General features: G+C 40.9%; 1 protein-coding gene across 1 annotated transcript in view; it reads right to left on the minus strand.

The window, feature by feature from the left end:
• cubn (cubilin (intrinsic factor-cobalamin receptor)) overlaps nt 1–13309 on the minus strand; it is a 219538-nt gene that overhangs the window by 175791 nt on the left and 30438 nt on the right. The window contains exons 14-16 of the mRNA XM_072378302.1: nt 9938–10172; nt 4802–4983; nt 4187–4349 (exon numbers count right to left, since the gene is read on the minus strand). Of these exons, the coding sequence (XP_072234403.1) occupies nt 4187–4349; nt 4802–4983; nt 9938–10172 (580 nt within the window). The remainder of the gene's footprint in view (nt 1–4186; nt 4350–4801; nt 4984–9937; nt 10173–13309) is intronic.

Consider the following 13309-nt stretch of genomic DNA (forward strand, 5'->3'; position numbering starts at 1 on the left):
GATGGCTTCAGTCTGCTTTTTGTGCTCAGCTTGTGTAATGACTGCTCTGCGAATGTCAGGGGGGACGATATCAGAGAGGGCAAATAGACATTGAGCAGGGGTTTCTCAATGTCTATTTGTCTCAGCACAAATCTCAGACTGTCTCTCTGACAACTAAACCTCTCTAAAACTGTACTGGTTGTCTTCCCAGTCAAATCAACCATACACCACAGTATTTGCATCCAAACTGAATCTCTATCTCTTTCTCCGTCAAAAGAACCTAGAAAATTAGCCGGCCGCATCAAAGTCACTGATGGTAGCCTACAAAGTGCTTAATAGAATGGCTCCTATCTACTTAACTGCTCTTGCAAAGGCTTGCGTCACAAATCAGTCACTCAGGTCATCAACAGATTGTTGTCTAACAGTGCCTACACCATGCACAAGAAAATCCTGACTCTTTTCATGTGTCGTTCCACAAAAGTCTCAGCATAAACACAGCCTAACATAAACGTAGGTGGCATCCTATTCTTAATCCATAGGGCTTAATATAAGGTTGGCCCACTCTTTGCAGCTATCACAGCTTCAACTCTTCTGGGCAAGCTTTCCACAAGGTTTAAGAGTGTGTTTATGGGAGTTTTTGACCATTCTTCCAGGAGCGCATTTGTGACATCAGACACTGATGTTGGACAGAAGGCCTGGCTCGCAGTCTCTGCTCTAATTCATCCCAAAGGTGTTCTATCGAGTTGAGGTCAGGACTGTGCAGGCCAGTCATGTTCTTCCACACCAAACTTGCTCATCCATATCTTTATGGACCTTGCTTTGTGCACTGGTGCATAGTCATGTTGGAACAGGAAGGGGCCATCCCCAAACTGTTTCCACAAAGTTGGTAGCATGAAATTGTCCAAAATCTTCCTTTTCCTGAAAGTTCCTTTCACTGGAACTAAGGGGCCAAGTCCAGCTCCTGAAAAACAACCTCACACCATTATCCCCCCTCCACCAAACTTTACACTTGGCACAATGCAGTCAGACAGATGGACTTGTCCATCAGATTGCTAGATAGAGAAGCGTGATTCGTCACTCCAGAGAACGCATCTTTACTGCTCTAGAGTGGCTTTGCATTGCACTTGGTGATGTATTGCTTGGATGCAGCTGCTCGGCCATGTAAACCCATTCCATGAAGTATCTCTATGCACTGCTCATGAGCTAATCTGAAGCCCACATGAAGTTTGGAGGTCTGTAGCGAATGACTGCATAAAGTTAGTGACCTCCACTGACCCTGCTGTCATTTTACATGGCCTACCACTTCGTAGATGAGTTGCTGTCATTCCCAATCACTTCTTGTCAATTTCTTTAGCCAGTAGGTCTGTATCATGTCAGGGCCTGGTGCAGTCCAGCCCTTCATACTTGAGACTCTGTCTTGGATGTCTGCCGCTGTGATGGTTGCTGGTTCCTGTTCTGAGACTTTGCTGTGGTTAGCTCTCAGATTCACTGACCATGGAGTTTTGATGTTCTGTGGTGTTTCTCTCTCCCATATGCTCTTCCAGTATTGTTCAGTCTCAGCCCTGGCTGGGTCTATTCTCATCTTATTACCCTGCCACTAATTGTATACTTTGGATGGTTCAGACGAGAACATCCTATTTACTCTCCCGGCTTTAACTTCTCTAGTGTACCGTTTCAGGTGGGTAGCCAGAGCTGTGAGTCATTGTTTGTCCGTCTCCAGTGCCGCAGGTATGGAGTTTGTTATATTTCTTAGGTAGTTTGCTCTTCATTGCACCTTTATAAAGCTCTGATACCTGGCTATCCTCCCTCTGTGCTGCCTTGATCTTGGCCTCCAACCTTTGTCTCCATGAGGCGTTCTGCCCCCTACTCCTCCTAGTGTTGTTTTAACTTGTTGCCAAGCATCTCTAAGATCACTACAACTGTTGTGTACATCAGCTTGTTGGTCTCTGTGATGGTCCCAGTATGTAAAGTATGTAGTGCTGCATTCACATCTTGTAGGAGACTTTTAGAAGGTACTTTGTCTCTTAGCCTTGGCAAAGGGCCATTTCGGGTGAAAGTATCCAGGTTATTCGTCATCTTCCATATCAGATCAGCTGCCCTTGTGTTAAGGCTATTAGTGCTTTCTAATGGGGCTTATATATCCCCTATGACCTGTCATCCTGGTTCCCCCTTGCTGTAGCATCTTTGTTATACAAGTTGTTTTCTAGATAGTTTAGATGTTGGGTTTCAAAGTATCCATTGGTCCCACATCCTCTGCATATATCACCTCTCACTGGGATTGATGGAATAGTAGCATTATAGGGGCGGGTGATGTGATGTGATTTATTTCAATTCAGTTATTTTCTATACTATATTTTCTATACACATTTCTATACAAGGATAAAGTAAACAATTTAATTCCAGTCCAGTTGGATACAGTCAATCTCAATCTAATTAACTGTAAACCAATAACTATCTAATGTTGTCCAATATATTATAATAAGGTAACCAACAGATTCACAGTTGCTTATCACTCTGTGAATACTCATAAAGAGGTGAAAATGGGGTGTATCTTTGAGACTATGTCTTTTAGACAAAAGACAGAGACAAAAAGATAGATTCTAAATTAACTGTGTTGTGTAGACACAACAATGGTTAATCCCTTGAGTTAGGCGCCTTTTAATGCTTGGATGATTCATAGGTCAGTTTTGGGTGGCTCAACAAACAAGACAGGCATTCCACTGAAAATGGTCAAGAACAGGGACTGAACTAAAACTGAGTGAACAAGCAGCCAAATAAAATATTTAAAACCTGTAGAAATCCTGAAGGAGTATTGCTAAAGACTACTTCAAATTATTCTAAGAAAGTCTGAGAAGTGGCATATGACCTTTGTACACAACTGTATACTGTATTTTATAATTGACTTATAGAGGGTGTGCACGTGACGACACGGTATCCTGAAGTCGTAAGTCGCGGATATGCCTACTGAGTGGCAGAGCCGGCAAATTTTTAAATATTCAATTATATTCTATAATGAACATGGGGAAGAGCTGCTGTGCAATCGACTGTACAAACAGTTTTTCAAATGGGTTAGAGCTTCTACAGGCTACCTAAAGCAATAGAAAAGAGACGCCGATGGATCGCTGTGATCCGCAGAGACAGCTGGAATCCAGGCACCGAAACCTAGATTTGCTGTTCACATTTCGTGTCAGGTAACGTTAAATTATGCTGTATTTTCGGGCAAAATCAAAAATCATTAAATTACATAATGTATTGCCAACGTTACTTTGATAAAGCTCTTAATGTTAGCATCTTTCATTTAGCTATATTCATAACGCTAGCTAACTTAAGGTAAATGAAGAAATAGTAACCAAAAGTCATACTTTGGTAAAAATAAAGATATTACTTTGGTAACAGTGAAAGTCGCCTAAATAAATAGTCCTTGGGTAAAAGTCTCAAAGTATCTGATGTTGGCTGTACTTTTCTTCTTTTATTTGTTCTACCTCAGTATCTTATTGTATTGTATTTTTTTTGTATCCAAATACCAGGCTTCTATGACAACCTAATTTCCCTTTGGGGATTGATCAATCAATCCGTCCATCCATCCATCCTGTCTAGTTTTCTTTGACCACATTCATGTCAACTTGACCTAAAACCTTTCTACTCTACGTTCTGGGACGTGTCACATCTATAGGCTTTAGGCTTTGCAGTGTGTATTTCTGGGACTGGATAGTGTGGATAGTGGTATGATTGCCACCATTCATGTGGGAGATCTGGGTTCAAATCCCTTGAAATGAAAGTTACTGAAAGGTCTCCAGTAGGGGTCCTTAGGCAACCCCCTTACCCTATCTGCCTTCCTGTAAGTCGCTTTGGATAAAAGCGTCTGCTAAATGCATATACATAACATTTCTCTAGCCTTGAAATCAGGTACGTATAAATGTCCGGATACCCGATTTCTGGCCACATGTCAGTGTCTGTGGACCAGACTGTTTCGGGAAGCTGGTCTGGATCACTGTTGAGTCCAACTGACCTCAATTTGTTTTGATAATACATTTTTATTCAGTTTCTCTGTGTCCACCGCTATCCTTCGCCATGTAGTGGGCGGTTTGTTTTGCCACTCAGTCCGAATAAAGAGGGTGTGTCGCAGGGTGGAAGTGACGTAAACGCATACCCTCTGTACTGCAACATGCTGTATGTACTGACTAACTTGGTATAATCAGTTACTTACTTGGTGATGTTGTGTATGTAATGTGGAAGCCTCTGTCAGAGACACTGAAGTCAGAGTGGAAGTGGACCCATGCAGTTGGACCAGTTGTCTGCAATGGTGGTGGTGATGCAGTACTGCAGTACTTCCCAAGAACTGGGTCTTCAGGTCGAAGGCCATCCCTGATCTACAATATTTGGGCACAAAATATAACTGAACAGAAAATAAAGGGCTGGGTCATATTGTACCATTGCATAACCCAAACAAAATTGTAAACAACAACAAACATACACAAAGGGTGTCAGTGCCCAATAATTTAGAGAAGATAAATGGACTGCATATATATGTATAACTTTGAGGCTTTTTTTTCTCTCACACAGATTACATCAATTTCAAACATGAAGCACTATGCACACTAACTCACTCTGTGATAAACACATAAGTCGCAATGTGGGGAACACTGTTTTGGTCAAGGACATTTCTCCAAGCAAAATAAAAATTCCAGAGATCAAACCGAACTCACCCACTCAACCACCTGAACACCACAGTCACCCAGGTGAGGATTTAATTTTAGTGAAAAAAAAATGTCAAGCAAGAATTGTGCTAACTGCCATGGACAGCAAAAGTAGCAGTTCCCACCTCCAGGAAGTCATAGTTGCAATCAGAATGACTCTCTAGACTTAGGGTCCCAAATGCAAAGGTAATGAGAAGGCCAGGTTCCACTGTCACGATCCAGTAGCAGTCCCGTTCAGGAGGGTAGTTTCCAGGATAACCAGGTGAGTTTATATTGCCATAGGGACTAGTAAGTTCACCTCCACACACTGAAATAAGAAAGAGAGCTCATGAAAAAAAAACAAATCATTGTACTTTTTCAAAATTTGCAATAACTCAGAGAGTTTGTTCTATTAGACAACCACTTTGCAGTAAATACATGTATATGTGCAGCAAAGAAGATTTTGTGCTTTCCCAAAACATAGTGATAAAAACTGATTGTGATTTACAGACGTTACAGAGATTTTTCATGTTGGGAGTCCAGTGTTATTAATAATTATATTAAGAAATATACACAGGTCGCATGGTGGTGTGGTGGTTAGCACCGTCACAGCAAGAGGGTTAGAGGTTTGAGTCCCGGCTCGGGCCTTTCTGTATGGAGTTTGCACGTTCTCCCCATGTATGTGTGTGTTCTCTCTGGGTATTCCTCCCACCATTCAAAAACATGCATGCTAGGTTAATTGGTGTTTCTAAATTGACCCTAGGACGGGGTGTGAGCGTGCATGGCTGTATGTCTTGTTTGTCTTTGTGTGGCCCTGTGGTGGATTGGCGACCTGTCCAGGGTGTACCCTGCCTCTTGTCCAATGACAGCTGGGATAGGCTCCAGTCACCTCCAACACTAAAATTGGATTAAGCGGGTACAGAAAATGGATGGATTGATGGATGGAGAAATATACATAAGGCCTGAAAATACAGTGGGGCAGAGCTGCTAAGGCTTTATATGGGAATATATGTGGAATAAACTATTCATTAGCACATTATTTTTGCGTTAACTAATGAATTCATTATCGCTGACAATTATTTGTCTCCCATTAAAGCCGTTTTTATTATTTATTATTTTTTATCATAAAAGTCTGTTGCTCACTGGCTTTTATTTAAAAAGTCCATCGTGAGCAAGCCTAGCATGATGCTTACTGCTGCAGTGCTCACAGGAAACAGTCAGAAAAGAAAAGAATGGCAGATGAAGCGGGCTAAACAAACATGGAGAAGGTTATGGAACTTTTGCATGGTCATTTTCATTTCAAATTTCTTCCAGACGGCGCAGTCGACAGAGCCAAAGTTATTTGTAAGTAATGTATGTTGAATTGTCTTATCACCGGAGTATTTTAGTTCCTTCAGTGTACAGTTCAAATAAAAGTGCGTTACATGCTACTTTTGAATTCATTATTGGATTTTGTGTGTAACAATGCAATTAATCGTGATTAATCACAGGAAATATATATATATATATTTACACACACACACACACATATATATATATATATATATATATATGTGTGTGTGTGTGTGTGTGTGTGTAAATATACCCTTGTATGTGTAAATGTATATATACACTACTATATATAACTGGATGATGAATGTCAATCAACTCCAGGCACATTTAAGGGAGGTGAGAAGCATCCAAGTGTCACGTCAGACCATTCGAAACCATTTACATCGGCATGATCCGCGTGCTAGATGACCTGCAAGTGTACCTAACCACACCACCAAGCACAAGTGTCATCGTCTTGCATGGGCCAGGGAGCAATTACGCAGGGCGAGTGACCAGTGGGACTCAGTGTTGTCCTCTGATGAAAGTCGATTCACGTTGAGCAGAAATGATGGCTGTCAGTGATGTTGGAGACATCAAGGAGAGTGCTTTGCATCAGACGCTGGTGTCACCAGACGAGCCTTTGATGGTGGTGGTGTTACAGTGTGGGCAGGTGTGTCTAGTCAGTACTGAACTGCCTTACACTTTGTGAATGGTACGGTAACAAGCTCTTACTACATGAATAATGTCATTACTCCAGTCATTGCGCTCCTGCAACAACACACGCCTAATTTCATCTTCATGAATGACAAAGCTCCTGCTCATCGGGATCACATCATTAGGAAATGGCTGCTGGAGACTGAGATACCAAATGGAGTGGCCTGCACTTTCTCCAGACTTGAGTCCCATAGAAAACCCATGGGGTCAGCTGAGTCGCCGTGTATAGACTCAGCCTCAATGACCTGAGGGCCACCCTTCAAAAAGAGTGGGATGCCATGCCTCAGCAGACAATAAGTCATCTTGTGAACAGCATTAGACGTCGTTGTCAAGGTGTAATTGATGTTCAGGGCACATGACAAGTTATTGAGACGTTGACATGTTTTGTTGTCGTATACCCACCACTGTTGTTGGTTTTGTTTCAATAAATTGTTTGTGATGAGGAAATCAGCAGTGCATGCTTCTACTTAAATGCCCTACTTTCATGAAATAATGACTGTAACGTGAACTTTTTACATTTTCCATAAATTTCACTCGAAAACCAAATATCCCAAACTTTTTGTCCATCCATTTTCTATACCTGCTTCATCCAAATGTAGGGTCACGGGGGAGCTGGAGCCTATCCCAGCTGTCATTGGTCGAGAGGCAGGGTACACCCTGGACAGGTTCTAACTTTTTGTTGTGTGTATATATATATTAGATTAGACTTTTACATCAAGCAGAGTAGCCACCTTCTCTTTGTGTACAGTCAACCGCAATGTATCCACTTAAATGTTGGAACACTTTTCTTTTTTAAATTTTTTTTTAAACCACTGTGCATTTCTTTTATCTGGCTGCATTAACTATCAGGGTGACACTCCATCTTTTTCCATTTGTTACCAATTCAAAGAATAAACAACCAAGCAAAAAGGGAAAAAAAGAGCTACCTCTGTGATCAGCACTTTGTTCTGACGCTCTGTGAAGTTCCTCTTTTTCTTTGCTGCAGGTTTTGTATTTGAAAACAGGTGACAGGAGAGGGATGTTATAGTACTCTGTAGTATTTCTTACATGAGGCCCCATGTTATTATTTTCTTTGTTAGTGTACTTCAGTACGGGTTAATGTTTATTTAGGTGTGCATTTTTTCATTGTGAAACAGTTTATAAACTTTCTTCCAAGCCACATTGCCAATTTATAAATCACGGATGTATAAATTCAAACACCTAGGCATGCTGACTGTTTCTACAAACATTTGTGAAAGAATGGGTCGCTCTCAGGAGCTCAGTGAATTCCAGCGTGGTACCGTGATAGGATGCCACCTGTGCAACAAGTCCAGTTGTGAAATTTCCTCGCTACTAAATATTCCACAGTCAACTGCCAGTGATATTATAACAAAGTGGAAGTGACTGGGAACGACAGCAACTGTTGAGCACGAAGTGCTAGGCGCATAGTGCGCAGAGGTCGGCAACTTTCTGCAGAATCAATTGCTACAGACCTCCAAACTTCATGTGGCCTTCAGATTAGTTCAAGAACAGTACATAGAGAACTTCATGGAATGGGTTTACATGGCCGAGCAGCTGCATCTGAGCCACATATCACCAAGTGCAATGCAAACCATTAGGTGAAGTGGTGTAAAGCATGCCACCACTGGACTCTAGAGTAGTAGAGACGTGTTCTCTGGAGTGACGAATCACGCTTTTCCATCTCGCAATCTGGTGGAGGAGTCTGGGTTTGGTGGTTGCCAGAAGAACGGTACTTGTCTGACTGCATTGTGCCAAGTGTAAAGTTTGGTGGAGGGGGGATTATGGTGTGGGGTTGTTTTTCAGGAGCTGAGTTTGGCCCCTTAGTTCCAGTGAAAGGAACTCTGAATGCTTCAGCATACCAATAGATTTTGGACAATTTCATGCTCCCAACTTTGTGGAAACAGTTTGGGGATGATCCCTTCCTGTTCCAACATGACTGTGCCCCAGTGCACAAAGCAAGATCCATAAAGACATGGATGAGCCAGTTTGATGTGGAAAAACTTGACTGGCCTTCACAGTCCTGACCTGAACTCGATAGAACACCTTTGGGGTGAATTAGAGCAAAGACTGCGAGCCAGGCCTTCTGTCCAACATCAGTGTCTGACCTCACAAATGCGCTTCTGGAAGAATGGTCAAAAACTCCCATAAACACACTCTTAAACCTTGTGGAAAGCTTTCCCAGAAGAGTTGAAGCTGTGATAGTTGCAAAGGGTGGGCCGATGTCATATTAAACCCTATGGATAGAATAGGGTGTCACTTAAGTTCATATATGTGTTGTCACGGTTTATTTTCCGTTCCATGTCTTGTCTTGTCATTTCCTGTTTTATTTTGAAAAATCACTAATCACTAATCTTGTCCTCTCATTTCAGGTAACTTGCCCTTCCTCCCGTGTCATGCGTGTCATTGTCTTCCCTGATTCCAAAGTGTTTTCACCTGTTCCCCTTGGTCCCTCATGTGTTCAAATAGTCTGCGTTTCCCTTGTCTTATGCCAGTATGTTGTCTCATTTTGATCTTCATTACCAGCCACTTACCTTGTCTTGTCTCGAACCCACAGATTCCACGAGCCTGCAGCGAGTAACTCTCCTGCAGTGCTGACTTGTTTTGTAATTTATTCTTGTTCCATAGCCTTAGTTTATTTATTGTACCAGTAAGTTTCATAGCTTTGTTTTTCCTCCATTTTCTAGGAGTAATTTTTTGTTGTTACATGTCATAGTCGCCTCTGTTAAAGGAAAGCTTTAAGTTAAAGTTAAATTTTCATAGAGCCTCTGTTTTTGTAAAGAGTGTTCCTTTGTTTAATTCCGACTCATTTCGAGAGCGAGTCTTTGCTTTGTTAAGTCTTCATAGCATTTCTGTTTTCCTCCCAGTTTGAAGAGATTTTATGTTTGATAACTTTCATAGCCACGCTCCTTCTCCACCTTCGCTACGGAGGAGAGCGCTTAGGATTTTTATAGCCAGTTTCTTTTGTGCTGCCGGGAGAGCGCCCTGCAGTGCCGTGATCTGCTGTGTTTGTTTATTTCAATAAAACCCTCTTGAAACCACACGACCCTGCATCTGCGTCCTGAATCCCCCGGTAACTGACATGTGTAAAGGCAGAAGAGTGAAAACCTTTGGAAATCAAGTGTATGTGAAGCTGGACCTAGCTTTATCTCCATTTTTGTATTCCTAAAATACATTTTAAATCATATTTGTTTAACAACTTTGGCTGAGACTCGAAATTTTCTGTCTGAACAAAATCAAAGTAGATAAACTCCCCCTACCTGGGTCCTGAGACTGCCAAGCAACTGTGAAGCCACCAGCACTGACAGAATGGTCAGAGCGAAACCAAAAATACAGAGAATTGTGTGAGCTGAAAAGTTCTTGTGGGTTATTTTGGCCACAGTATTTTCCAATCATGTAAGCAGAGGCACTGTCCCCATCATGGATCTGAAGAAAGTCAAAGTTGCAGTTGGCACTGCTTTCCAGATGAAAAAAAGGAAAGGTGATGCGCACAATCTAAAGAGAAGAGCACACAGAAAATTATGGACCAAAATGCTATATTTGGAATATAATCGCATTGATAAATGCGTATGGTGCCAATTTATCTCTTTAAGGTCTTTAGGTGTCATATTATATTCACTACCACCACATGAATCAAAATGGCAGCTTATATGTAAGGTTGTTTCAGTAAGCATCCTGTCCATACCCTTTTACGCTTGATATCTTACTTTGAAATTATCTCATACATTCAAATATCAAAATATGCAGCTCATTCAGAAGATGGGTGCTATGACTTTTGGTGTTTGATATGAAATGGTTCAACAGGAATCTCACCCCAGTTCATATCTCAAATTAACCTTAATATTTTATGCTGTTATAGCATATGATTGCAACTAACTGTACATTTTCCATACTATCCTGGTCGAGCACACCTGATTCAAATGATTTGTTATTCAACAATCTGCTTAAGGGCTTTTTCAATCAAGCGTGTTGCAGCAAGGAAACTTGGAATATATGCAGGACTTTGTGCCCTAAGGACCAGGCTTTAAAAAAAAAAAAACAGTTACAAAGTGTTTCCATTACTAAGCTCTTTGTAGCTTTGTAAAGTAGTAAAAGTATGCAACAAAACTTTACGCTAAAAAATTAGAGGTGTTGTTTAACCTTGATAAATTGTCCAATCATATTACTACTTTGTACATGCATGTTTAGTGACCTTTTGTATAGTTAATGAGCTCCATGCCTGGCACAATAGTTCTTGATGACAAAATGGCCACTACAAAAATGTTTAGCACTTTGAACTATAAAGATACCTTGTTTGAAGCTGTAAAACACATTTAAATTTTTAAAACCAGAAACAAATTAACAAAAAATAATATTTAATACCTTTAAAGTTTTCCCAAAATGAATCTTTTATTTATTCAGTGTTGTACAGTTTGAATTTAAATCGTATACATATTATATAGTAGTATTAGAGGTGCTAAGCCCATTTCGGAACCCTATAATTTAGGCATACCTAAACGGGACATAAAAGATCAAACGTTTACCGAGTAAAAGGGTTTTGTGATGTTTTTATTGTTGTGACACAATTGCTGTTTAAGTTTCATGAAAATTTAGGATTTTTCCCCAGAATGGTCTTACTCTAGTGCGGTCATGTCATCTGCTCTAACTTCTCAACCTCCAGATTAATGTGAAAAAACTCAAACAAACTTCTCTCATGCCAACAATGTCTCTTGTGCCTCAACAAATTATACATCAAAACATAGGCATTTTTGTCTTCTTTCATCCAATGTTAACATCACTGGGTTGGGACTTGTGTATCTCTCTAACTGCCTAGCTGCCATAGATGTCCATTAAAAACAAAGTCTGATTATTTCTTAAAATCTGAAATTGAGTTTTTTTTAAACTCACCCCCATTTCCACTTTTTTTTTTACTCAGTTGAAAAATAAACTTTCTTTCAGCTTAAAATCATTCAGCTTTTGTCTATCCATGATTTTCATCAATACTTCAGTTTCTTCAGCAGCTTTAGAGCACCCCATTTCAACACAAACATGGATCACACACATAGAATTATGGTACACTCATTCACACAGCCACATACATATATTTAATCATGTTGTGACTTTAGACATAAGAGACCAAGCACAGTAAGACAACCATTTTCGTTAAATATCAGACATTGTGTTAACTTATTGTAGCTATTTCTTTTTACAGCTTGTTTCAGCGTAGGCCCTCTCTTGGATGTTTGTGGATCACTGCTAGTATTTCCTTCTCTTTCTTCATGGTACTCTGCCATGCTTTACCTGTAGTAATGGGATTGTGTGTTTTTAGGTCCAGCTTGGACGAGCTCAAGCTCTTTCTCTCTCCCTGGAACCAACAAGCTTCACCTGATTGAATCTCTAAGTCTGGACTGGGGCCCCACAATAGCAAACGTTGCTGCTACTGTGGCCTACACTTGATAACCTGTGCTAAAATCATAGCAGAAACTTAAAAACAGAAGCTTACTTTTATATTGATGTATTTTGTGGCAGGCTTGTGAAGCCTGCTATTGTGACTGACTCATAAGTGGATATAATTTGTGGGAAGCTGGGGGTTCTCTGAGCCATTTAAGGTGTGCATGTATGAATGGGAGATTTTTAATAATTGAATAACTTGTTTTAGGTATAATAAATACTCCTAAAAGCTTGAACAAGGGCAACTGGACTTTTTTTGGATCTTGAAGACATTTCACCATCTGAAAGTCTTCTTCAGTTCTAAACTAGAAAGTGGGGAGTATCAGCTTATAAGCAGGATCGTTACAGTCACATGTGCCACTGAGCCCCCTGACCAATGTGCAGTCATTATTATCTCTGAATTGTGTACCTGCCTGAAAGGGCGGGTTTCGGTCACAGGATCCAAGGTGTGAATGATTGTGAAGCTGCCTGGGGAGGAGACAATGCTGTATTGTAGGTGCTGGGAAGGTGATACCTGAGACCACCTCCTCTGTTCAAAGATGTTTTTTTGAGTCATCTCTCAAACCATCTGCCTTCTCTATCCAGAATGTGAATATTACTGTTCTCAAAAGTCTTTTTGGTGGGAGGTGAAATGTCTTCAAGATTCAAAAAGAAGTCCAGTTTTATTTGAGATTTTGGAAAACCCTCTTGATTGTGTTACTCAATTGTATTTTTATGGGTTCTGTTGATGCTGATGGCCTACAGCGGCGGTGACTTCTCCGTAGCATCTACAGTGTCGACGTGATGCCATCATTGAGCATTCAAAGTTCTGCGTGGCGGGAAGGTGTTGCTCTGCAATTCACCATGCCGCTAAGAGGGTGTGACTGTGTGTTTGTGTGGTTTCAGGGGTTAGAACTGAATCCTTGCTTTTTCTTCCGGTCACAGTTAACAACAGTAAACAATGGCAACCGAGGTGGAGCAGCTGAATTTGCAGTTGGAGCTTATTAATATTGAAGAACAAATGCTTATATTGCAAGTGCTGAAGTGCAGGCAACAGAGAATACGTTTGCGGAGGTGGTCTGTACGACCACTAAACCGGTCAAGGCTGGGAATGGGTGAATTTGCAACACTGGTTCACCCACTGAGGGACCTGGATGAACAAATGTACTTTCGATCCTTTCGAATGTCAACGTGCCGATTTGATGAGCTTCTTCACCGTATAC

Source organism: Leuresthes tenuis, unplaced genomic scaffold (genome assembly GCF_036924035.1).
Source record: "Leuresthes tenuis unplaced genomic scaffold, fLeuTen1.0.hap1 SCAF_24, whole genome shotgun sequence".
Classification (NCBI taxonomy): Eukaryota; Metazoa; Chordata; class Actinopteri; order Atheriniformes; family Atherinopsidae; genus Leuresthes; species Leuresthes tenuis.